Genomic DNA, 27,479 nt, shown 5'->3' on the forward strand with positions numbered 1-27,479 from the left:
TCCCGATCTCAATCCCATTGAGAATTTGTGGGAGATTGTACATTCGAAAATTAGTAGGGAAAATTGCAGCACAAAGGAAGCCCTGTTTGAAGCGGTTAAAGAAGCCGGGTACAACATTTCTCCGGAAATTATTAGTAATCTAATATCTTCTATGCCAAAAAGATGTTCTGAAGTTATCAAAAATAATGGGTTTAGTACAAAATACTGAAGAATAAAAACAATTATTTTCGCTATTAATGGGGGGTGCCTAAGTTTTGTCCAGACAAGTTTTGAATAATATTAATATTTTTTAATTTAATTTTTAATATAAGAAATGTTGAAAATTTTTTGTTATGTTTATTAATCACCAAGGTAATAAGAAGAAACAATGTGTAAAAGTAAGTAATATTCGATGTTGTTTTATTGAGTTATTTGACATTATTTGAAATGCCATAGGGGGGTGCTTTAGTTTTGGCCAATACTTTATATAATTATGTTAAACGTATTTTTTTAACTTCATAGAATATAGTTACACTAATAAAAAAATGTGAAAACGCGCCATGCAAATGGTAACCACATAAAATTTGTTTAATAAAAAAATGCGCTCTGCTTAAGTTATTGCGCTTAAAGAACTCACTACAAAACGCACACAAAGCGACAGTGCGCTATCACACGCATTCCTATATACATACATATGGAATAGTACATATGCATGCATAAAAAATATATAATTCCATATAAATATACATACAATGCAAAACTGACTACTACAAAATTCCTCAAATATTAATATTTTATGCGTATACCCGCACTATTCCCAAAAAAGCATACATATTTTCGCACAACAGGCCCTCATTGAAGGATGATCTGCTATTGAATGTGGTGTTTTGTTGTTGTTGTTGTAGGAGGGCGTGCGCTTTTTAGTTCTATGCCTTTTTTTTCCTTTTTCCTGCAATTTTTTCTTAAACACTAAAAACTATTCCCTTCTTAGTAATGATTCCCTTTACAATGCGATCAACTTGGTTTTGCACTGATGCTCCGCCCATAATTCCTGCAATTGAGCGCGATTACTTTGCCTTTCCGATGGCGGTGTGCTGTCCGCAGAGGCGCTTGTCGGTGACAATACTCCGGTCTGAAAAAAAGAACAGAAAACAACAAAAACCAGTTAATGGGAATGATAATTTTAATACATACAAAACTGTAATAATGCCACCTACCTTCGATGCAATCTTACGTGGATCCAGGTTCATGCCAATGTTTTGCATACCTTTTGCCAATTTCGATAAAGGACTCACCACCATTGTCCGCGATAAAGGACTTGCCAATTGTTTAAATTTACCAGAATCGCTTGACGCCGTACCAAGCGGTAGGTTGAGATCTTTAGCTGCTTCACTGTTTGTATGAAATCAAATGAGTATTGCAAATTGTAGTCTTTATTTTGCGCGCAATTTTTTAAGTTTGTCGTGTATAATTTCTTTTATGAGCAGAAAATGTTTACAAAATATTTGAGTATTTACTATGGGTATATGGCTCAAAAGGCACTTAACTGAATTTTTTAACAAAAGTGGTAAAGCCATCGTGTACAACATTGCATGCCAAAAATCCAATATTTCTAGAATATATTGAATATAACTTTCGTATCTAAATAAATTATATATACAATAAATAAATTTTTATATTTTTTTACTATTTCATTCCATTTCCTAACTAAATTGAGCAATCAACGGTTGTACATAAACATACATACATACACATAAGTAGGTATATAAAGAAGGTATAACGTACATATAATTCTTCTAGAACTATTTATGATTTAAACTATAAATTTAGCACTGAAAAGTGTTGGCTTATTACTAATGGCAATAAATATTAATACAGAAAGCAACATATATGTATGTGCAACTTCTCCTATAGAAGCTCATAGCCACCAACATCTAGCCACCAACAATGGAATTACTCATGCTCATCAACAATAAAATACCGACCTGGTACGTTGCGCTACGCCGCCTGCTCCCTGCGCACCCATATCGGCTTGCACACAAATTTGCGGATTTGGAGTAATCGGACGCATGGGTGGTGCATTCTCCAACAGCCCGGTGGGCATTGTGACATGATCGGTAACCGATGATATTGAAATGGCATAAACATCTTCGCTATTTTTCATCATGCTATCCTTTTGCACTAAATGATCCATATTGCCGATGGACGCTGACGACTGTTCACCATCCAGTGTGTTGCCCATTACAATGCCAACGGAGGGCAAAAAATCATTTTGGTTAAAGCCCGACTTGCCGGCGGCCACATTGGTTGCAGCAATAGCGAAATCTACATCCGAATCCAGTTCGGGCTCATAAATGCTGCTGTCATTTTCATCGGTATCGCTGCCACTGTGCGAATTGCGTTGTGCTCGTCCCACCGAAAACATGGCCTTCTCAGCTTCAACGGCATGCTCGATGGACGTCTCCGACTGGCGCATAACTTGCGGATTTATTTTAGCTATTTCATTCGTTTGCTTTTGTGCGTTTGTGCTTGCATTGAGATTCTTATTTTTATTCGGATTAAGCGACTGCCCCAATTTGGAAAATTGACCGGCAACATTGGAGATGGCTTTCGAGCTAAATTGCACTAGTTGAGATTCGGAGAGATTACGCGGCATACCCTAAAGTGGGAGTGTAATATTAAGAAGTGGCAAAAGTGGCTATATATTTTATGTTACCCTCGGTACTTCGAGCAATGGATTCCGACTCTTGCGCCGTTGCAATACACCACCTGTAATGTAGCGCACATCGGACTTGCCGATATTGTCCAGTGCTATGCGGAACATCTCAACGATGGCCGTAAGTGACTCTATGAAGATTAAGTGAAGAGTTTGCAATTAAAAAGTATATGAAAATTTATTAATGGGATAACTGTACAGCCTACCTAACCTAACCTACACCAAAAAGAAATGGATTAGAAGGGTTTCTGCAAAATTTCTTGTTAACAACTCAAATAAGTAATAATTAACATTTAATTTAATTAATAATAAATTAAAAATAATAATAAATAGACTAGACTGCAGCAAAATTTTTTTTACAAAAACATTAGCAAGCTACTCGACAGAAGTATCTATCCCAGTTTTATTTTCTGAAATACATCAAAATTTCCTAAGCGACTAAAAGCGTCCGAAAAACTAGGTGTTTTGGCCGAGCGCCTCTTCCTATTTGGGGTGTGAGTCTGCTCGGAAGTCTGCCGAGGAGCGACCGCCATTAGCAAAAAACTTTCAATCAATTGGTATTTCGTGTCCTTGATCTAGAATCTGTGCACTTCCGGATGGTAGTCACGCACCAATCCATTGGAATTCAGCGGGACAAAACTACACTTTGCTCTTGGAATGTACGCATATGTGTTCCAAGCGGAGGTGTATGTAGGCATTGCAAGGAGAAATTAATTTTGTTGTTGAAAACAGGTAGAGAGGCAGATCTGTGTGTATCTGCAGCGACAGCAAAGCTGCGCAGGGCCTTAGACAGCTCTCCACCCACTTCGAGGGTAGTTGAGTCCTGTAAATCCAGGCTGAACTATGTCGTCAAACATAATATTCTGATGCTAACATAGGTCCCAGGGCACGTGGTTGTCGCGGGTAACGATACCTCTGGCTCTTTAGCTAGAATGGGCTCTGAGGCCAACTTCTTTGGCCCGGAGCCCGTTCTAACACTCCCTTCTGCCACGGTTAGAAAACGGGTTACTTCAACCCACAAGCTAGCTTGGCAGGCTGAGAGAGGCTGCAGATGGACTAAACTGATGTTGCCTGTCATGTCCGCCCGACTGTCGCAGATCTTCCTGTTATTTAGCGAAGGGACTGTAGGCAACTGGTCGGACTGATGACGGGCCATTTTCTAATACATACAAATTCACATATCGGGAGACTTTTGAGAAAACGACCTTTTCACTTTAGCTTTTAGACCACTAAACCTTAATTTTTCGCAATGCTTCTATGTTAGTCTAGAAGTCGGTAAACAGAGCTGGAAATAAAACTTTTTAATTGATTCTACTTCCGCTAGCATTTTTTAGAAATTACAATTCAGATCAAAACTTATACATCAATGGTAATATAATGTCACTTACTTCGCTAGAGGATTGTTAGACTTTATCGAACAGAATCCCATTTCTGGTTCTGGTACAAGGCGCACTAGACAAGGCTAGTTTATTGAAGCGGCAATCCTTGATCAAGAAAAACTCGAGTCATTCAGGTACATAGAACCGACTGGTATGGAAATGTCCGTCATTAGAGTTAAACCACCACCCATTGATGACGGAGAGCTTCAGCTTCCGCATTACTTTGGCACAATTACCTTCAGGATATTGTAGCAGGTTTAAATCCTGGTTAACTCAGCCAACCTTGGCATACCCAATATATGGCCGACAAATAAAGGTCCGTCACATGATCACATGATACTTATCACCTATTCACATGCCCCTTAATCTCTCTTTGGACCCAACTCGTCGAAACAGCATGTTTCCTGGACCTACCGTGACGTGAAAACAACAACAATAAAAGAGTATAGGCTATCAGGATATCATGCAAAAGCCCACTTCAGAGAGAAGAACCAAATAGTGCGAAAGAAGGAAGGAGCTCTGGAGTAGAGGACGAACAAAAGACTGATTATTTTCAAATGCGTTAACCGCTTCAAACTGCTGATGAAATTCATCAGGTATTTGATATTTAATCCTGTCATATCCGCAGGTGTAGCAAAAAAAATTAGAGTTAAGATGTATGAATCGTAGCCTGGCGAGAGTAAGACAGCTGAGGAGAAGGTGCTGAAATGAGTTCGACTCATCCTCCAGACACCTTCTGTAGAAAAGGCTTGAAACAATCTCAAATCTCATGGATACCTAACACACAATGCCCGATAAGGATGTGGTGGGTCATTTGAGAGCTTAGAACCTCCCTCGAGCGCCCTCGACCTACACGTGACCGGAAGGATTTTGCGATTTTGCACGTTTGTACACTAGCCCAGGCCTCGCTGAGTTGATACGAGCCCCATTTTTCCAAGGTCAGACTACCTATTCTCAAGGGAGCTCCAACTTAGCCAGCGAGGGTTCCCTGTCTAGCTAGCTGATCAGCCCGGCAGTTTCCCGCTAGGCCACTGTAACCGGGAACTCAAATGAGCCTAATATCGAAGTATTCGGAAGTAGCCGAGAGAGAAATCAGGCATTCCATTTCAAGGCTGATAGATTTACCAAGTTTAGACATTACTTCTTCTTCTTGATTGGCACGATAACCACTTAGGAGAGTATGGCCGAGTTTATCAAAGCACGCCAGTCGCTTCTTTCTCGTGCTACCCTGGGCAACTTTCGACATTAACTTTGATGAAAAAAAAATTGTGCGTGCAACTTCGCCTGCCACGTCACACCACTACATTATATCACCAACATAATATCAGTTTTTTCATAAACAAACCAATTTACAACCCCTGTTACGTCAACTCATTAGCTGATTCTGTCAAATTCGCTGAGCGCCGGTTAACGGCCTGATATCGACCACACCTGTACAAATTTTTTTACCATGATTGAATTGACATGGTGCCATAACTTCTACTAAGTTTCTTATTCTTACCCATAACTTCCTCCTGCGTCTTGATCACAAAAACCATATTATTAAAAAATCGTATATTGGCAGAGCGAAACATATGGAAGTAGCCATCCACACCGTCGACAGTGTAGTTGAACCGCAAACAGAGCAGCGCTGGCGCCGTGCCCTGGAACAATTTTGTTTGCTGATACATCCCCAATTCGATCAGTGTAATATTTTGCAGCTGGACCTTTTCAAAACGTACAATCTTATCCAAATGCGAATCATACTCGGCGACAATATAGCAATCGTTGGTGAGCAGCAGCACTGTGTCAACCTCAGTTTCATTCAGATCACCAGTACTGTAAAACGTAATAAATATAAATTAAGTGTACCCTATACCTCCAACACGCTCTACTTACGTCGGATCGGCATCTATAAGACCCCACGAACCCACTGGGTATTGAGCTGAGCCCAACAGCAAGCGGCGACAATCCTCCACTAGCAACTTGGCTTGCTCGGCGCTCTCCAGCGCATCTGTTTCATCTGGTACATTCTGCCCGCCCAACGCATTCAACGACTCCGGTGAAACTTGATTGCCGAGCATCAAATCGATGGTGGCTTGACGATAGGAATCTTTAAAACGCGCGAGATAGTAACTGAAATTCAACCACAAATAAAGAAGCAATTCACAAATGAGTATGGTGAGTGAAGTGAGCAAAAAAAGGGAGAAAACTGTAATAGAAATCGCATACAATGAAGGAGTGCAGCTGTGCTTTGAAATTATATTAAAAACAAATTATAATAAAAAGGGGGGCGAAAAGCACTAAAATAAAACTCAAATTAAAATCAAAAGAAAAATACCTTTTTAAATGAGAGTAGTAAGATAACGGAAACAAAAGGAGCAACAAAGTTAAGTAAATAACGAGTTTTCGACTTCATTCGTGGGTTAGCGGGTGCGGCGCACCTGGCGTTTACGATATTTTCCAGAAAATGCAATTCCGGACCGAGCACACCGGCATGATAGTAACCGCGTGTAGGCGCCGGTGTAGATGGGCAGAGAATGTGTAATATTGTCTTCATAACTTCATCCTCTTTCAATTGATTGGCCTCGACCAGCTTGCCTTGCATTAAATCGATTATACATTGCCGGAAGGAATCAGCAAAATTTTGTATGAAGAAACTACGAAGAGCGAATTTTTAAAGGTATTGTTAAGAAATGATGCCATTGAGTTGTAATGTATGTTGGATTTGAGTAACGATTTTTTAGTTTGAAGTAGAGAACTGGTTTAGAAAAATGCACAAACTGTTATTAAAGACTTGTAATTGAAATAAAAAACAACAAAACACGATAAACAAGCATGTGAAATAGAAAATCTACTAGGAAAAAATCGATTTGATAGAGTTATGCTGTTTTCAAAGGCAGAAAGCAGGCATCTTTAACTATAATTACGAAATTCCAAGTTCCACGAGTAAATTACTAATACAGGGTGGGCCAAATAAGACCTACTAATGTTAAGCGCAAATAACTTTTTTGTTTTTTGAAATATTTATTTTTCTCTTTTTGTAGGTTATAATTGAATTGTTGAAAATTTATTATGGAACCCTACAGTACAACACAACGCGTTAAAATTATCGAGTTTTTCTATTCTTGTCAACGCAGCGTAAATATCGGCAACATTTTAATTCCAGATCAGTTCGCATAGCCTTCATGATTAGGAGTTTGGTCGGTCGTTTTGAGGAACTGGATTCAGTGGCCGACCGTCCTGGACGAGGTGCCCATCGAAATATTCGCACTGAAGACAACGTGGAAACTATGCGGCAGAGTGTTGCAGATGATCCATCTGTCTCAACTCGCCGTCGTTCCAGCCAATTGGGCATTTCCAGAACGACATTGCGTAGAATTTTAAAGTGCGATTCGTTTTACACAATTAGCCACACAAATTAATTTGTTAAATAATGTTTTGATGTCGGATGAAGCGCATTTCCATTTAAATGGTTATGCCAACAAACAAAACTGTAGATTGTGGGGCTCTGAAAATCCAAGGGCAACACACCAACATCAGTTGCACCCATCTAAATGTACTGTATGGTGCGGTGTTATGGCCACTAGAGTTATCGGTCCATATTTCTGCGAAAATGAGGATGAAACGCCGGAATCGATTTCAGGAGCTTCTTACAGAACATTGATTGAAAACTTTTTGCAGCCAATGGCGGAGCAGTATCCTAATTTGTGGTTTCAACAAGATGGAGCAACCGCGCATACTGCTAGGCAAACTATGGACCTGCTGCGTGAAATTTTTGGCGAACGTTGGATTTCCAAAAATTCAGAGATTTCCCTTGGCCACCTCTTTCGCCAGATTTGACTGCGCCCGACTTCTTTTTATGGGGATATTTAAAAGTCAAAGTGTATCTTAATAAACCAGAGACTATTAGACAGCTGAAGCAAAATATTCGAGACGAAAGACTGAGCCTTCAACCAGAAATATTTTGCGTAAGATTTGTAATGGAAAACGCGTTAAAAAAGCCAATCTTTGTATCGAGGAAAATGATGGACATTTGTCTGATGTAATATTTCATACATAATTTCCATAAAATATATTCAATGTACCTATAAAAACAATTAACCAAAATAAATGATTATTGCAAAAGTTATTTGTGTTTAACATTAGTAGGCCTTATTTGGCCCACCCTGTACTTCGAACGTATTTCAAATTATTACCAGCAACCCATAAGAGGGAGAACTTAAAAATATACACACACATAACATAAGTAACTAGCACGGAAAACAACTAACCGATTCGCCGAGTTCATGCCGTCCTTCATCATGCCGCTAATCTTGCGTTCGCCGGTGCGAGTATAGTCGCCCTGCAACCAAGTGAAAATTCAGTTTAATAATATTTTAAATGCATTTTATCAAAGTTCGCGTTTTAAAAAACCTTCAGTGCGTTTGTGCCCGCATACTGTCGACTTATTATGTCGCCATTATTTGCCCATAGTATCATAAATGGGGATTTCAATTGCTCGGGTATCGGTGTATATGGTGGTGATAAGCCTAACTTAACCAGCTGCGATTCCAGCACAGCTTTTCCTATTGCTGTCTCAACGACATTTGTGCGATCCAAACAATCCATACAATTAACACGAAATACTGATTTTTGGTTGCAAATAACACCACGCTGGTCACGCCAATGAAAACCCATAGCGCCTGCTTCAGTCGCAAGCGCCTCTACAAGCGCAGAAACATTTTCAAAACGCATGCCGCGACTGCAAATTAAATTAAAGAAATTCATTAAGAGTCGGCTAGAAAAGCATAAACGTGTAATTATGCACCAGTAATCGTGGAAGTCAAAAGTGACATAAATTAAGCGATCATTATTGAGTTTTATCACATGCTTTGCGTACGTATCGCCAATCAATTTCTCCTTGCCGTTCTGCTCGACCAAATTGACAATACAAACACCATCGTAAATCGATATTTCTTTGGCAAAATGCAATTCGAATGCCTCCTGCGTTTCTTGCTCGCCTAAAATGAGGTGTAAAAGTTACATTAATAAAATTGAAAATAAGAATAATGTAGTTCCTGCTCACTTCTATCAAGACGTGGCGGTGGCCGGTACTTATAGCCCGGTTGGCTCCAATAGATGGGCACGGAGGCGCGCACCTGCGTAAAGGACAAATGATGGTGACGAAAAGACAATATTTGCTCCGTTTCAACATAATTTGCGCAATTGCCTTGTTCGTCCACCCCACGACGCTTATACCTGAAAATAACAAAGAGAGTAAGAAAATGTAGAAATTAATTGCATTCTGAGGTTAGGCCAAAATTAAAACGCCAATTCTCACCTTGTGCCCGCGCGTAGTCGTGACCGGCGCGAAACCACCGCCAACGTAAAGCATTCATTACCTATCACGCAAGGCTCCACTTGCACGAATCCTTGTATAATCGGCAATACCCACGTATTGTCCTAGAAGTAAATTTCATTTACAATTACAAATCGTAAATGCAATAAAAATGGCGGATTAATTTTTCAGCTTACTTTAAACTTCAAAATATCCGCAATCATATGCATATTCCAGAAGAAACGCTCATCATACTGCTGTTTTTGCTCGCCAGCCGCACTCTGACGCTGCAAGTTGTTGGTGATGTCGCTGTCGAAGCTGAAGTAAAAGCTATCCGTGTCATCGAATATTTTATGCAGCTCCTCTGTGATGCGCTTCGCTATGCGCGATGGATCGCGTATGCCCACAGAGGATTTCATTTGATTCGAGGCCAAAGCGGCCGCTTGTTGGGTGGTATTCTTGATAGTGTTGCCGGCAATTTTCACAGCGCCCCACGTTTTATTCATCAACTGCGCACCTTCGAAAAGTTTTGTTTTGGGGGCGGGCGTATTATTGGTATTACCCGTAGTGGAAGCATTCGATGAGGACGAGTGGGTAGGAGTGCTGTTGGCGCTTCTGTAATACGCAATAAATTTAAAAATTTGTAATTAGTGGCTGTTTTAGATCTTCTGCCATCTTTTATTAGCTCACCGCGTGTGCCTTGTGCAGGATGTCAATACTGTGTCTGGTTCATCGGCGCTTAAAATGCAAATAGATTTGATTTTATACACCAAACTGGGCGCGTAAAGTACGCCAACGGGAGTAGCTTCCTTTACAATCACCAAATGTGGTTCGTACACATTTGGCAAATTGACGACGCCCACGATGCCATGTGTAATGCCGATGCACTCGATGTCATCTACAGAGGAGAGATCCCAGCCTGAAGAAGGGGTAAGTAAGTAAAAAAAATGGAGTGAGGTTACGCGCAACTAATTGGGTATAAGAGTAACAATAAATACAAAATGGAGGTTTGTGTTTCCGTATTTGATGAACCTAAAACTAAATAATAGCTGATACCTCTCATAACAAAATACGAAATAATTTGGCTATGGATCTGATTTTTTGGCACTATGCGCTCCTAATAGGCGCTTAAGCAAACAATAATAAAAATAATTATATATCCATTTTTTTTCTTTACGCATTTAGAGTTGCTGTTTTTGAACTATGGCTTATTCTGGAAAGTTATGGTACCATGGCTCTGACTCCTGTAAGATCAAATCTCTTGGGTATGCAGGTAACATTTCTCTAATCTGGGTTCCAGGACATAGAAACATAGAGGGAAATAAAATTGCTGATGAGCTTGCCAGGAAGGGGACTGAATTGGCCGCATAGACCTCCTACCCGGGTATCGGCATCACCCTGACAGATTATTTCTCAGAAAAGCGCAGAAAAGATGGAGCTTCATTTCTTCACCCTTTGGCCAAAGTACAATATACGGAGGACTCAGAAAGTCCTTTGGACTCCTCGCCATTCAATTGTCAAACTCGTAGCTGTGTTTACCGGTTACTGGACGATCGGCACCCACGCGGAAAAACTAGGGTTACCATTTAATCTCCATTGCAGAAGCTGTGGGGACCTTTCAGAGAAGGACTACTGTTGAGCACTTTCTCTGTAAATGTCCGGGTTTGGCAGCTAGACGACTAAGGTCACTGGGTGTTCCTTTCTTCGACAGTCTGGGACAGTGCGCCAACCTAATTCCAATCAATCTCCTCCATTATATCAACAGCTCTGGTTGGCTGTAGATATCTGCCTGTTGGAGGTCTCATACTGGTATCAAAACGGTGCTTTAGCTCTACTTGAGGAGTGCCAGATTGGCACTTTGAGCATTTCACCTACCTACCAATGGTTCCTAACTGTTAGAATCGAATTCATTAGGCCTCTTCTTTTCGTTAGCAAAGGGCGAATTAATGGAGCAACTGGTATAAATAAACATATTTTGATAGCGCTGAAAATATTGAATTATACCAGTTTTATGAGGTATTCCCTTGCTAACAGGGAATATTGCTCGATAACTTTGTTGTTGCTCCCACATGCAAATTTTTCGTCAAGTGAGCCGAGCAGAGGAATGGCGAATAAAAGAGGCCTATTATTCATTTTTATTACTATCTAGAATTTACGATAGGTGGCGCTACCGTGCAATTTTCGTGATTTTCTTCATAGTTCTCCATTGAAAAATAGCATTTTTTTTAGGTCAGAGAACAGCCATTAGTCGTTGGGAGCCAAATCTGGCGAAGACGGTGGATGTGGGAGCACTTCGAAGTTCAATTTATAACAATTTTTTTCTTTACCAAATGCGGACGTTTCTTTGCAATTTCGGCCTTCAAACACTCCAATAACGCTATAAAATATTCACTGTTGATGGCATTTCCCTTCTCATGGTAGTCGAGACTTTTCAGCCCATGTGTTAAGGCAAATTTAATTGTTCTCTTGCACCCAAGGCCTCTGATTTTTCTCATCGGATAAAAGTGTGAAGAAAAAATATATTTGGTGAAATTAGAAAAGAGCTATGTAAATTTTAACTTTGATTGCAACTGTTGTTTTTTATCATTTTTATTTACATAATATTTGGAGAATACGCCAAAAGCTATTCGAGACTCTGCTGATAAAAATGCTGATAAAATGGCACCGACATAAGGGTAAATGAGCCTCATCTCATATATGTATATGATTCTAGAGAAAATACCATATCAAGTTGTTGTAGTAGTAACTTTGCCCTGTCAGTGTAGTGTAATCACCGGTCGTCTTCGTCTAGCTCATCTAACGGTAGGCCCAGAAAACTAGCTGTTTCGACATGTTGGATCCAGAGGGAGAGGGGCGTTAGATGAGTGGGTTTGATGGGGCACGTGAAAAGGTGGTTAGTGTCGTGCGGGGTGCCTTCACATGTCGGACATATATAATATTTAGTATGTCGGGGTCGATTCTGGATAAGTAGGAGTTTAACCTGCTACAGTATCCCGAACGTAATTGTGCCAAGGTTACGCGGGACTCTCGGGGAAGTTGGAGCTCTTCGTCTGCGATTGGTGGTGGTTGGATTCCGATAACGGTATTCGGGGGTCGGGAGCTTAGAAAGATGGTAATGGTCTCCCGATGAATGTCGTTTATGGTATGTCTGTACACTGTCCGATCCAGTAGCTGTATGTCTGTTTTGTCTTGGATCTCGTCCGCGTAATTGAGGAAATGCCTCCAGACATGCCTAGGAGGTGGCTCAGGCTCAAGCAGGTGTCTGCATGGGTGAGGCCTGCGGTAACACCCTAGCAGAAACATTCCCATGACAGCCGGTTCTACGTTACCGGAATGACTCGGGTTTTCCCCGAGCAAGGGCTGCCGCCCCAGTAAACTAGCCTTGTCTAGTGTACCGTATCCGACCGTATCAAGTTCGGATTAATTTGTTTAAAAAATATTTTCTAAAGGAATTCCTATTTCTACTTATGCAACGTTGCCTGATACCTTTGCACTTTCTTTGCTGCAAGTCGTCGCTCGCGGCTTGCAGACTTCTACACATCTGGAATTATACTTGAATTGGTGTTGCAGTTTGTTATCTAGACTTGGCAATAAAAGTGATTTGCTGCAGCACTACACATTATTATCGTTGTAATAGAGCTTATCACAGCGATACGAATCGCTTAATCACATTTAATACGAGTGTTTTTTTATGACTTTCAATTACTTGACTCATATTGTAAAATTATTTTAGATGCGATTTCAACAAAAACCCCAGGCGAGTTTTACTAAATGCTGCAAAAGAGGGTGGAAAGCAACAAACAGCAAAATGATAGTTATATAGCTAAGGATAACGATGGAATGTTCTTAATTAAATCGAAGGGGAACGATAATGCAGTGACCGTATTTGAAAACGAGGCGGAGATTGGTAGTGAAAGCGGTACTGAGTGATTATTGAAGCTAATACTTATTTTAGTAGTTTCAAATTTCGCTTAGTTTATACAAGGTGAAGTCCAAAACAAACAAGACTGGCATCATAAATATGTTTTTAGTGGCATCATCTTTTTAATGAGTTGGTGCGTTGGAAGTTACATCCCTAGCTGAATTCCAGTGAAAGCTTTGTGTCGTTTGGTTCAGTGGAAGTTATTGCATCTAAAGTGTCAGTATGTTTGTATCATCGATACAAAAATGAGTTTTGAAAAAAGAGCTAGTATCAAATTTTGTTTTAAAATCGGTAAAACGTTTACCGAAACATTTGAATTGATGAAAAAAGTGTATGGCAATGATTGTCTATCTCGAGCCAGAGTTCATGAGTGGTTTACACGTTTCAGAAAATGGTTGTGAGGGCCTAAATGCCTTAAATGTCGATAGCAACAATTCTTTGTCTTTGCCACAAGTGCTGCCGGCAAGCGATTTGAGGGCGTTGTTGCGATTTTGGACTTTGGTGGCAATTGGGGTTGTGTGCGCAGGAAAGGAGAGCAGACTGTCGAAGGTTACACCCAAAATTTTGGAATTGTTTACAGTCGGAATTGGTGTGTCATCCACTTTGACCTTGAGGGGCAGTTTGACCTCCTTTGCCTAGGTGGTAAAGAGGGTCGCCGTGGACTTAGTGGGGGGAAGTTGGAGAAAGGTCGGTGAGGTAGTTGTTCACTTTGGAGCACAGGCCATCGATGTCATTGCCCGACGCCATTATCGTGCAGTCGTCAGCGTATGAGACCAAGCTTTTTGGCGTCGGAGCTAACAATCACGAGCTCTGGGGATGCAATAAACTTTTACCAGTAGCTGCCGCATACCGAATAGTTGTGCTGTTAAAATTTTTGAATACTACCTCCAGTTTTTTTAGAAATACTCAGAAAACTGGTACTGCGCTTTGCTAAGTCTCCTCTGAACACTTCATACACCGATGTGAAGGTAAGCTAAATGGAAACAAGTTCCGTCAATTCCAACTTTCTTATAATGAGGCCTGCAATGTTATTGATCGCGTCGGGACTATCCAATTATTTTCTCCGTTGTAACTCTTTGGGAAATGTTCGCTCTTTGCAAAACCACAATAGAACTCGATCTCGAATTGCCTCAATTACTCTATCATGTCCTGACATAAGCGGTTCGTCGGGATATAATCCATGACATACATACCGATACTCTTTTCCTCCACTTTTACTCAAAATTTCTAGAGCTAGCAACCCAGTGTCTTGCTAAGGAAGCCGATTTGTCAAGAGAGAACGAAAAAGCTGTTTACTGAGCACACTTTTTATTATTGAATCATGCTCAGATATCAGATATATAGATTTAGGTTTCTCAATGCTAATGTCTTTCAGCGGAACGTAGCCTAAGAAATCAAGATGTATATGTACAAAGAAACGCTGAATGCTATTTTGAATTCAGTAAACTTTACAACACTCAACGCGTGAACGAAAGATGGTTGGGCAAGTTTTTCGATTTACTTTCAACCATTTTTTCCTTTGAGCTCCATAAGAGTTAGCGTAATTTTTACTGGTTTGTATTGCTTATATAAACTCTCGAAGTCTGTGATGTTCTTAGTACGCAGTTTTTCCAAAATTCAGAATATTCTACAGATGATGTGGAGGGATTTGTTGATGAAAGATTGGATTGTAGCCTGTGTGTGATAGTGTTAAAGACCAGCCATATTTTACTTTCGTACAACGGTACTAACTTCACGTATGAGCTGAATATTCGCAGTTTAGAGCGCCTGGAAATTTGCGAACTCGCCCTTACTTTATGCATACGCCCGAACGCCGCCCTTGCTTTTTTAGCATGCAGTTGACATTTTCAAGGTAGCAGAAGCTTTCGACGAATTGGTCCCGTCAACCATTATGTCTTGCTTTATTGTGGTTGACTCTCATGGCTGTAGTCTTGGCGATGTTGGCCTCCGGTCCGACAGTGCGTACCAGCGTGATGCGGTCTGTTCGCCTTCGCATGCATGCCAGTGAGTTTGTGAGAGAGGAGGCAGATGTCATCGACGCTGGACAACTGGATGTTGTTGTTGTAGCAGTAACTTTGACGAAGTCCAGGTTCTCAAGATACCTGGTGAAACACCATATACTGCCTCTTTTGTGTCAGCGTTAATTGGCTCATGACGTCGTCTAGGACTATCGCGAAGAGAAGGGATGACATGGGACAACCTAACCTTACGCCTGGCACCTTACGCCTATCCTTGTCGCTATTATTGTCTGTGTTTAGCACTGCCACTTCGGAGTTATCCTAAAGGGCTTTGATGAAGCGGATTCTACATACATCCTGTAATGGCCCGAATTTATATCGCTCAAAGCAGGTCCCTCAAGTAACTTTAAGAAAAGTTTTGGGCGGGTGTTCTTTAGAATATAAAAAAAAATTTGGGAGTGGTATTTGGAGAAAATTTTATCAGACCAACCCATTGCTAACAAAATTCTTCCACGCTATGTTGTGCTTAAATTTATTATTTGTTTTTTTTTTTTTATCGCCTTTTTTTTACTATTTATGTAATTCTCCGCTACGTTAAGCTTAGCAATGGAAATTTAGGGGCGTTACTCTTTTTTTCCATTTTAATTGCGAAGGTATGTATGTATGCATTTTTTTTGTTTGTGTGCATTTATTGACACGAGAATTATCTGCGCTTTATTTGAGCTGATTCACTTGGCGGCGATTGTCAACAATTCATATTTAATGACAAAATTAAATATTTAAGGAGTTAAGATAACTAAAGAAATCCGGACCAATTTGGAAAAAAAATGTGGAAGCACATTTTTATGGCATAAAAAACTAGTACAATGTTAAAGCCATTAACCTGTCCATAAAGGATCAAGGACGAAGCATATGTACATTATTACTTTGAGCACCCAAGCACGTACTTGCTTACTTAAGAGCACTTAAATGTATGTGCCACGAGGACGACGAGTAGCAAAGCATGTCGAGAAAATATACAGTGGCGTACAAAACATTTGCAACTGAAACTCATCCTCAGACATTCATTTCTCGTTCAAAGCAATTTTTCCTTTAAAATGCTATTTTAAATGTTTATTAAATTATTTATGTATTATTTCTCGTTTATATTTGAAGAAAGCTTGAAAGACGCAGCCACTTGCACTGCAAAACAATTGCAACTTCGAAGTCAGTAAAAGTTGTTCTTTTCAGCGACGAGTCCAAATTTCATTTGGTAGGAAAGGAAGTGGTCGTATATGCTACGTCCGACGACTAAAAGGCAAATGCCTCCAAAAAGCACACCATGTTAAGGCAGTTGTTATTGTTGTTGTAGCAGTTCATCAAACTCTGTCAGTACAGTGTAGTCACCGGTCGTCATCGTCTATCTCATCTAACGGTAGGCCCAGGAAACAAGTATCCTGTTTCGACGGGTTGTGTCTAAAGGCAGAGGGCTGTTAGGTGAGTGAGTTCAAGGTATGCGCCACAAACTGTCGAAGGTGACCCCCAAAATTGTATTACTATTTACGGTCGCTACTGGTGTATCGGCGACTTTCACTTTTAACCGCAGCTTGCCTCCTTTGTCCAGGTGGTTAATAGCGTCGCCGTGAATTTAGTAGAAGAAAGCTGGAGATTCGTCGCAATAAAAATGCGAGAAAGACTCGTAAAATAATCGTTCACTTTGCAACACAAGCCATGTATGTCATTGCAATCGTCACCATAGGACACTAATGAAACTAATATAGAAGTTGAAAAGCAAGGGCATTTGATTTCTAGTGCGTTGAACCGTTGAGTGCCTGAACCGCTGAACAAAGAGGTTAAGACAGTCAAGCGTAGTGGTTATGTTATGGTCTGGAGATGTTTTTCCACTGCTGGTGGGCGATCTTTCTTTCAATGGTACAATAGATAAATATGCATCTAAAATGGGTCTTCCCATAAAAAATTACCTGAGGCAAAGGTTGTAAAATCGTGATTTCAGGATAATAAATAGAACGTATTGGAATGGAACGTATTGGATGGTTCCGTGTGTAAACGTCCACGAAAGTGGGGAAGTCCCTGCTATTCACTTGGTAGTGGCCAGGTTGATTCTTCTGCATACAGCTCACAACTTCCGGGCTTCGACCATGTACCCTCTGAGTAGCTCCCGAACATCCGTTTGAGAGCAAGCTAACGTCAGAGGGCGAAGCAGCCAAAAATATCAGGTTGCGCGCTGGGTTTGGGACCCGCAACGTAAAAATCTTACCCCAATGAAAAACAAAACATGGGCTAGTATCGTAGGGGATGGAACAATGAGCTGTATGAGCTTTACCACGACATTGACATAGCGCAGCGAATAAAAATGCAGCAGCTACGTTGGCTCGATGATGTCGTCCGAATGGATAGAAACGTTCCGGCTCTGAAAGTATTCGATGCGGTATCAGCTGGTGGTAGCAGAGGAAGAGGAAGGCCCCCTCTGCGTTCAGGTGAATCACGTGGAAAAGGACTTGGCAAACGCGCCGGCTCTGAAAATATTCGATGCGGTACCAGCTGGTGGTAGCATAGGAAGAGGAAGGCCCCCTCTGCGTTCAGATGAATCAGGTGGAAAAGAACTTGGCTGCACTGAATGTGTTCAATTGGCGCCGATTAGTGCGAAAAAGAAACGACTGGCGCGCTTTGTTAAACTCCGCTTAAGCGGTTATCGCTCCAATCAAGAAGAAGAAGAAAATACTAGCTACCACAATCCCCAGACTTTTACACCATAGAAAACTTAGGGGGAATTTGTAAAAAAGGGGATTCATAACAGTAATGGGCAGCAATAACTCATTTTTTCTAAAGATCCCAGGAAGCATGGAGAAATATGCCCCAGACCATCGTTCGCAATTTGAAAATAAAGTACTGCAACATTAAAGTTACAATTATTTGGTCTCATTGAATATACACCGTAGAAAAATGTAATAGAAACACTGTACTTACATTTTTCGAATCGACTGTACCAGTTATTTGCAAATAGGTATTGTTAGGAAATGGAACAAATAGCAGAATATTATGAAATGTAACGGCGAAACTGCAAAAATGTGCTATGGTCGGGTGAAACAAAAATAAATATGTTTGGATCTGACGGAAAAGAATATGTTCGACGACCCATAAGTACAGCATTTGATCCCAGATATACAAAAAAAAAAAAAACAGTAAAACACGATGGCGGCTCAGTAATGATGTGGAGATGCTTTTCGGAGGAAGCAGTAGGTAGAATAATTTGGATAAAAGGCAAAATGTGTGCGGTAGACCAAATGAAGACATCGGATGCGGTTGTGCTTCCCTATGCAAGAGAAGAAATGCTCCTAAGGTGGGAGTTTATGCAGGACAACGATCCCAAGCACTCATCAAAACTAGCAAAGGAGTTATTTAAAAAAATAAAAAATGAATGTTTTAGAATGGCCGTCGCAGCCTCTTGACTTAAAACCGATTGATCATCCTTGGGCAGAACTGAAAAAAATTGATCGGCAAAATATCCAATGTTTTCAAAAAACTGACATCTTCTATAATCTTCCATTCTCCAAAATAAAACAAAAAGAAAAGATCACATCCAGCAAACAGCTGTCCATGAGCGACCGTATTCACATTATCTAATTCAAATTTCAGTTGCAAAGGTTTTGTCCAACACTGTATGTAGAGGCTAATGGCGAATATAAAATAGACAACGATTTTTATACATTTTGCTTATTATAAATATCTACATACATATGTATATATGAATATAGGTAAGTGCCTTTGATACCAACAGACAATGCAAGCAAATCAAATTTATTGATAACAAAAATAATTTGGCACAACATTTACAATTAATTATCCCACTATTATGTGACGAATACATACATATTTCACGTTTATTTAGTCATTAAATGATGCAAATTTACATTAATACCTCACAGGCATCATCTTTAAACCATGATATCCGGTGGCGTTAAGACATGAACGGCTGTCGGTGTATATAATATGACAAAATTTGCTTTTGTTGTGATGGGCATGCTTTGTTGCTAGAAGCACAGCAACCTTCCCCTGCTGTCAACACTGGGCAAAGCTGTGAGGCAAACCGTGCTTTGTCAGAAATCCACCTTGCGAAGTGACTGCAAGTGAAGTGTCGTGTGGCGCTTTTGACCCATCGGCGTATGTGAAAACCATCCGAGCTTGCCATACTTTTATGTTTCCATAGCAAAAAGCGATCTGTAGTGCACCTTTGGAGCCCAACAAAATCAAACTTATATGGGTGCTCGATCATACTGGGATTCCGAGCAATGAACTCGTAAGCTATGCAGCCGAAAAAACGCCGCCAGAACGCCCTGCTTTATGCACAACTACATATTCAGAATGGACATTCCGTCGAAAATTACGGAACTACGACGCACAGCACTTAACAACCATTGGAGTAATTACGTTCACCACTACTCGGCCACCAAATCCGTCAAGAGTAACTAGCCTACGAGCGTTAGACATCTTGAAACCATTCCCCAACATTTCATCAAACGCATTCTTCCAAATAATTGACCATTCTAAGAAATACAAGCATCAGTAAGATTCATTCAGTCACACCCAGGCAAATCCGCACGCCGATGAAACATAGAAGGACCTACGGATCCTCTTGAACTGCTAAGAAAAAACAAAAAAAAAACATAAATCAGCATACTTATTAGCGATTCTAATATTCATTTACTTATACGCGCATTATAAAATCAAAGACACTGAAAATTTGTTCACCCACCATTTATTGGGTATTTGGCGGATCTCCCATTTATGGTGGGCGTTTTGATGATGCTGGTCCACAAATGGAGGAACCTACAGTCTAGGTAGCCTCCGAGCGATAGATGATTTTGCCATGATGAGCTTTCCCATGCAGAAATACATGCGAAGGTTTGCCATTGACTACCGAGGGCCGACCGCAAGTGAAACAAACTTTTTATCATCTTGTGTTTCGTGCCCTGAGTTTCGAACCCGGACACAACAAGAGTTAGTCACGCACAAATCCATTCGACGACGGTGGCTGACTATGAATTGTATTTTCTAATCTCTTCTTCTTTCATCTACACACCATGCCAAGAATTTGTGAATTGCTGGCGCTCATCCAAACGCATAAATCTTAGTTTCAAACATAAATGAAAAGGACACAAAAATGTTTAGCCGAACAGAAAGTCATAAGGCAAACAGTAACCATTGTACTTGTACAGTGAAGCGTCGATGTAATGAAACACAATAAAATGAAAAACTCGATATAACAAAATTTCAACTGAGTTCCCAGAAGAAAGCACGTGGTTGCGAAATTTTCCATACAAAAATGTGCCATATATATAAATAAGACATTTCGGGCATGAAAACCTTCAGAGTTGATTGACGCTAGCGAAAGCCTCTACATAACGAAGTGTCGGTTCAGAAGCCTCTACATAGTGAATTCTGAATATGTGGACGGTTAGAGTCCCGTTAAAGCTAAAAAATTTTTTGGCGCGAAACATTAAATCCCTCATTAAATATGAGAATTGTTTTATTAAAAAAGAGGGTAAAAAATAAAGTAGCAGCGTAAATTTAAAATTTTCAATGATGTATTTATTAATAAGAAATTAAAACCTTGTACGTTTTGTTTAATTGTTTAATTTGGAAATAAACACAAAATAAAAAAAATTACTTATAACGAATTTTTTCGTCAAATTTGCATTCTTCGTTCTATCGAGGTTTCCATTTTCCATAAATATTACGAAATTCCAGATATAACGAATCATTTATCATACCCCTTCAACTTTGTTATATCGAGGTATCACTGTATATTCGCTTTATGAAACTGAAGAGTCAAGAGTCATGGTCAAGTGACTCACATGTCAACGCAGCACAATATGGCGTATGGAATGTGCGTGATGGTCCATGCAAAGTGCACAAAGAAGCCACGTTGCAAATCATGTGGAGATTCAATTGTTTCGCAGTAAATATTCAGTGTCAGACGCTTTTCGAATTTAAAAAATTATAAAAAAACGAATCTCAATTTCATACCAAGTAAGTAGATTTATGGGCCCGTAGCCAATTGGGCTCCAAGGCACAATGTTTACTGTGAGCATGAGATATGAAGGTATAGAAAAATACTTTGTAATAGCAGTTGGCCCACGGCGGGCAATGGCAAGCCGCTGCTTGCATTTCTTTCATGAAAACACTTCGCATTAAAAATGGCCCATACATAACTTTAGGCTGCCTCCATAGAAATGCATGCCACACAGGATGCATACGCCAATTATATGCATGTGTAAATACAGGGTAGTCCATCTAGCGTGACACAAAATATGAGAACTAACACACATTTTATTCCACCCTTGTGAATTTATAAGTGAAGAAAAAATAATTCAAAAACATGCTAAATTGGTGAGTTCAAGTTCATGTCCCCAAAGCAACAAATATCCACCTTAATCAATCACACCAACAGCCCTAAGCTCCAAAGTCCTTTGCGTGCCGAGTTAAGACTAGCGTCAATCTAGCCAACCGTGCTATTAGCTATGCACGCGGCCAAGTGAAAGAAATAATTGTAATTGTATATATATACCTACATAATACATACATAAAAAAGCTTTCTGACCCAATTACCCCAATCAGCTAGCAACATGAAAATAATATGATTTCCAATGAAAAATAAATAAACAGAATTAAAGCTGTTTTCGCTACAACAGTTGTACGCCCTTAATCAAAATCAATAAAGTTATACAGTAAAACCTCGATATAACGAAGTTAAGAGGGTGGGACTAATTCTTCGTTACATATGTAGTCTCGCTTTACAAATTTATAGAATATCAAAGCCTGGACATAACGAAAAATGCAATTTGTTTAATAGATCAAACAATAAGGGAATACATGCACTCTTTTGATTTGATATGAGGCGGCTGCGATGCGCCACTTCTCTGCTCGCTATCTCTGGGCTCTGCTCACTTGGCGAAAGTAATAACAAAGTTATCGAGCAGAATTCGCCGCTAGCAAGTATGGCTATACCTCATAAAACTGGTATAACTCACTATTTTCAGAAACAAATGAATTTTTTTTTTTTGCAGCTCTTTTCCACCGTTACCAAGTTATGTTTATTTATACCAGTTGATTCATCTATTCGTCCTTGCTAATGCTTGGCGAAACGAAGAGGCCTATTATTAGCAAGCATACGGCGGCCGCCGTAGCCGAATGGGTTGGTGCGTGACTACCATTCGGAATTCACAGAGAGAACGTTGGTTCAAATCTAGATGAAACACCAAAATTAAAAAAAACATTTTTCTAATAGCGGTCGCCCCTCTGCAGGCAATGGCAAACCTCCGATTGTATTTCTGCCATGAAAAAACTCACAACAACATCAAGACACGCACCACAAATAGGAGGAGGAGCTCGGCCAAACACCCAAAACGGGTGTAAGCGCCAATTATATATATATATATATATACATATATATATACCCGGCCATGCTTTCCTGCGGATCATACTATATTTTGTTTTTTTGCTAAATGCCACTAAAATGTATAAAAATGCCACTAAAATTCTATAAAAAAAATCCACAGTTTAGAGTAATTAAAACCAAATTTGACAATTTACATACCAAATAAATGCAAAGAAAAAAATCAAATCAGCTGTTCTACTAATTCAATGCACCTTAACTCACTCAAGCAATTTCAAATTCAAGTTTCTTAAAAAAAAACATTCACTTGTTTGTTTAATGTATATATGTATGTGAATTCCCCATTTTTGAATATAAAAAACGATTAGGTTAATTTCACTTTTTGAAAACCAACTTTTATTAGTCAAAACAAAACAAATTAATGCACTTTGGCTATATCGAGGCTTCACTGTATTGGGTAATGCAGTCATTTTACAGATTCATAAGTAAAAATACTCTCAGTTGGTCGCCAAAAAATGTCCACAACTGAGTTCAGCTGATTTCAAAACGTAACATGGTTGCATAAAAAATTATTAAATTTCAATGAAAATTGTACCAAAAGGTCTAAAAAATCGTACAAATATCAGAAATGTCAATAAAAAAGTATTATCAAAGCTAAGAAATATATAAAAAATATTTGTTACTGTAAATTTTCTAAGTCAAAGATATTATTTTGTATCTTTTTTTTTGTCGATTTTTTTAAGGTTACTATAATTTGGCATAGCAACCCCGCCAATACACTTAAGGGGGGGGTAAGGGATAAACGCTAAAAAAAAACACTTTTTTCATGAATTTATTGTAGCGAAACGGTTCAAGTCAGTTTATTAAAAGTTGTTGCATATTATAAAGTAACATTTCAAGAATATTTGATAAAATTTTCATGTAAAAATATTGCAAAATGAGCGAATGAGAGCACATTTACGTAGACGTCTTTTCAAAAATACATTTTGCAGTAGTCAGCATATCTCAGCGTAGAATCATCTGAAATCAAAAAAATCGAATAATTTAGTTAAAGTATGAGTTAAACTTCCCCCCAACGTTTATTTTGACGATTTATTTTCATTTTCAGCCATTTGGTAGTCGTTTGAAGTAAAAAGTGATTTTTGACGAAAAAATGCCGCCATTTTGTAGGTGTAAAACCACCTTAATATAAAAAAAAATGACGTTGGGGGGAGGTTTTTTATATGTAAAATATGTGTGCAAAATTTCAAAAGGATCGGTTGAGTAGTTTTCAAATGCCAATGACTACGCACTTTAAAAAAAAGGTTCGAGAAAACCGCGTTTAAAGTTTGTAACGGACTACGCGCGCAACTGCTGCGTCTCGGCAGATGTTTGAGGCGGCTCGGCTTTATGCTCTATAACTTAAAAAGTTTTGCTCGGATTGACTTAAAATTTTAACACGGTATTTTTGAAATGTTTTATTACAATAACATGCAAAAAAAAAATCGATTTTTATCCCTTACCCCCCCCCTTAAGTAAAAATACCAAGCACCCACATTATTACGCACCTAAGTGCTTGTAAAACCCATACCTAGGGCGCCTGTCAAAAAAATAGGAAGAAGAAGAGTGTTTTACTTGTAATTCTGTACAATGAATGCAGTAAAGTAGAAATTCCAATTTTTGGCAAATGTAATTCTAATTTATAAGAGCGAACAATTGTTGGCGTATGCCGATGATATCGATATCATCGGCCTTAACAACCGCGCTGTTAGTTCTGCCTTCTTCAAACTGGATGAAGAGGCAAAGCGAATGGGACTGGTAGTGAACGAGGACAAAACGAAGTACCTCCTGTCATCAAACAAGCAGTCGGCGCACTCGCGTATCGGCACCCACGTCACTGTTGACAGTTATAATTTTGAGGTTGTAAAGGGCTTCGTATACTTAGGAACCAGCATTAACACCGATAACAATTTCAGCCTTGAAATCCAACGTAAAATCTCCCTTGCCAACAAGTGCTACTTTGGACTAAGTAGGCAATTAAGTAGTATGACGCAGAAGCGTGGACGGTGACAACATCCGACAATTTCATAAAAAAATCTCCATCTTGCCAATAATAATACATTACAAATACGATTGGTAATACATTACAAAAAAAAATGTTTGACATATTATTTTACGCGAGTATTAAATCGCAAATTCAAGCAAAAGCTGACGATATGTAGCTTTTGTTAAAATAAATAAAATAAAATAAAAAATAAAAATAGCAATTGAACTTGCCTGCCATTTAATGGGAAAGATTCTTAGAGCTTATCATATAATACTCCATATATATAATATAATATAATCCTATGTATGTATATACATATTTTTCAATAGAACATGTGCAATCGCCATTAACAATTTTTACAAAAAGATAAGAAGTAACAACAATTTCTTCAAAGAATTTGTTGATAACAGGATACCTCTTTTTAACTTCAGTTAAAAGTCAATCGCAATATAACAAACGAATAGATTATTCAACGCATATATATACATAGTGCACTTATTAAATTACAAATATGTATAGGGTTTTTCAGTAAGAGCGCTTCAACTTTTGAACTTTTTTGAATAAAACTCAAACGGTTTGACTTTTTTAACTAATTTTTTTTTTATTATCGAGTTTGAACATATACATTTAAGTATGAAATTCGATTTCTTTTGCATGACCACTGCGTGCACGTTTTACGAACCCGTTGAACCCAATTTTCGACCACTCTTTTGCATAAATCGGCCGAAATTGCAGCAATTTCGCGTTCAATATTGGCTCTGAGCTCACAAATCGTCGCCGGCTTGTTACTGTAGACCAATGACTTCACATAACCCCAAAACGGGACGGCTTGTTAAATGGACCGTAAAATGGCCGTAATGCTCTTAAAGTAGCAGCAACAGAACGATTATTTTCATAAAAAATTTGCACGATTTGCAATCGTTGCTGAAGTGTGTAGCGTTCCATGATGAAATGTATACTAATGAAGTTTACAAATGACAAGCGAAAAATAAAAAATATTGCGTCGTTCGCCCTCCCTATCGGAAAAAAGTTGAAGCGCACCTATTGAATAACCCATTATTTTAAGGTGAATAAACTCGCGCTCTGCTGCATCAGCCCAAACCGAATTCAAGTCAATGGAAATTGACATGTTTGTATGACTCACACGAGGAAGAGGATGTCATTTCAGCCACCGAAATTTAAAAATGTTTGGTGCTTAAATTTCATGTCTCGCAGCATTAAAAAGTAACAATAAAAGAAAACAGTAATCAGAGAATTTGTGTAACTATGTAGATGCATTCATACATTCAAGTCGCAGCACTAGGCTGATTGATGTTGTCGTTGTTGTAGCAGCGTAAACAATCCCCATACATATACGGGGAATACGGCTGAAGTGACAGTCCTTGGCCGGATATAAATACGGGTCGTTCCGGTTACGTAGAACCGACTGTCGTGGAAACGTTTTTGAAACGAGTTTTTAAGATCAAATACATATGCATCTATTACATCGCTTGATGTTATGTGGACTTTTCCCATATATAAAATATATAAATCTTTGTTTCGTAACAATAGACAAAGCTTAATCTACTGCAAAATTAAATTTTATTGAATAATATTCCAAAAACAATTTTTTTAAACTCAAATTTTTAAAAAGTATTACATTTTTATAGCAGGAAGGTGTTATTTATTTTTATTGAAAAACTTTTTTTGATACCTGATATTTTCACAAAACAAATTTTCGTCTGTATTGAAAAGGTAAATGCATATGTATGTACAGGGTACCTACACTTAATAAACACCTTTCTTAAGCGGTCAAATATTTCAGTACCTTTGGTGTGCGCTTAAGAGAGAGTACACTGTACTTATAACCACGTACAAATATACACAGCATGAATTTTATGTAAAGCATTTTTTGAATTAGGTTTTATGTGACAGTACACACATGTCAACTGTTAAACCTAAATATTTACTATTATAAAATGTTAGCAAATCTTATAAAGACTTATAAAGATTTTAAAATCATTTTTGAAGCATTTATTTAAGCGCTTAAAATAAGTTTTCGAGATCATTTTTTATCCGCCCTGACAATATCCTTTCATTTAAAACGAAAATTGTTAATTCTTCACATACAACTTTTTCATTATATTTGGATAGCTTCACATAAGCACAATAACAAACGTCTTTATTGCGCCACATAGTCTATGTACGCTCAAGCCCACTGACTCAAAGCAAATCGTATATACTCCCTCCTCCACCCACTTTTCTTTTACCAATTCGACAAAGAGGAAACAGCAAAAATAATGATAAACAATAATACCACTCCACTACAAGCGCTTGCAGCACGTTTGGCATTGAGGGGATCCCTAATAGGTGTATATCTGGTGAGAGGGCGACGGATATGCACTAATACACAAGTAATGACAAACTTGATTTCGGGTGTGTATAGTCATGTCGAATCACTCAATTAAACGCTTATTTGCAATGCGATATGCAGGGAACGACTCTACTAAAACAAGCTTGTTTATCAAGTTGGTTTACAAAATTGGCATTATTTTGTAATATTTTAGACACATTTCATTGTCTTACCAGCTTTGATTGTAAACTCCGATGTCTTGCGATGCCACCACAAACTTTTTTCACGTTTCACGAAAATATAGTAGTTATCCGTCTGAAACACTTCCATTTTAACCGCAATGAATTTACACTATTTTTGTTTTTTCTACTATTATTTTCACTTTTATTTCCACAAAACACTCATTTGGATTCACTTTTCTCTCGTAACAACACCACCAAAGCAATAAATTCACGTGAATGACCACGAAATA

At 38.9% G+C, this 27,479-nt stretch overlaps 1 protein-coding gene across 3 annotated transcripts; it reads right to left on the reverse strand.

The window, feature by feature from the left end:
• Window positions 1–372: 372 nt before the first annotated feature.
• On the reverse strand, window positions 373–27,479 carry LOC128855099 (phosphatidylinositide phosphatase SAC2). 3 transcript variants are annotated; one of them, XM_054089728.1, is made up of 15 exons: window positions 27,241–27,479; window positions 10,064–10,292; window positions 9,571–9,988; window positions 9,377–9,498; window positions 9,122–9,294; window positions 8,864–9,056; window positions 8,470–8,797; window positions 8,328–8,398; window positions 6,498–6,713; window positions 5,953–6,189; window positions 5,576–5,892; window positions 2,696–2,826; window positions 1,965–2,638; window positions 1,197–1,371; window positions 373–1,111 (listed from the first exon to the last, which is right to left on the reverse strand). In XM_054089728.1, exons 1-15 carry the CDS (start codon window positions 27,335–27,337, stop codon window positions 983–985), a joined length of 3,510 nt encoding a protein of 1,169 aa, XP_053945703.1. In that variant the 5' UTR covers window positions 27,338–27,479; the 3' UTR covers window positions 373–982. The 3 variants fall into 3 exon arrangements, with proteins under 3 accessions (XP_053945703.1, XP_053945701.1, XP_053945702.1); XM_054089726.1 differs by lacking the exon at window positions 6,498–6,713; XM_054089727.1 differs by lacking the exons at window positions 373–1,111; window positions 1,197–1,371; window positions 1,965–2,638; window positions 2,696–2,826; window positions 5,576–5,892 and having other exon boundaries at window positions 6,068–6,189; window positions 6,395–6,713.

This window comes from Anastrepha ludens, chromosome 2 (genome assembly GCF_028408465.1).
Source record: "Anastrepha ludens isolate Willacy chromosome 2, idAnaLude1.1, whole genome shotgun sequence".
Lineage (NCBI taxonomy): Eukaryota > Metazoa > Arthropoda > Insecta > Diptera > Tephritidae > Anastrepha > Anastrepha ludens.

What these genes read in the sequence shown, in the direction of transcription:
- LOC128855099 (XM_054089728.1), bottom strand. Translation starts at nt 27,337, where the DNA reads ATGGAAGTGTTTCAGACGGATAACTACTATATTTTCGTGAAACGTGAA. An exon ending in GGAGTTTACAATCAAAGCTG is followed by an intron (nt 10,293 to 27,240) that starts GTAAGACAATGA and finishes CCCCTTCTTCAG; the next exon opens with GCTGGGATCTCTCCTCTGTA. An exon ending in ACCGCCACGTCTTGATAGAA is followed by an intron (nt 9,057 to 9,121) that starts GTGAGCAGGAAC and finishes ACCTCATTTTAG; the next exon opens with GCGAGCAAGAAACGCAGGAG.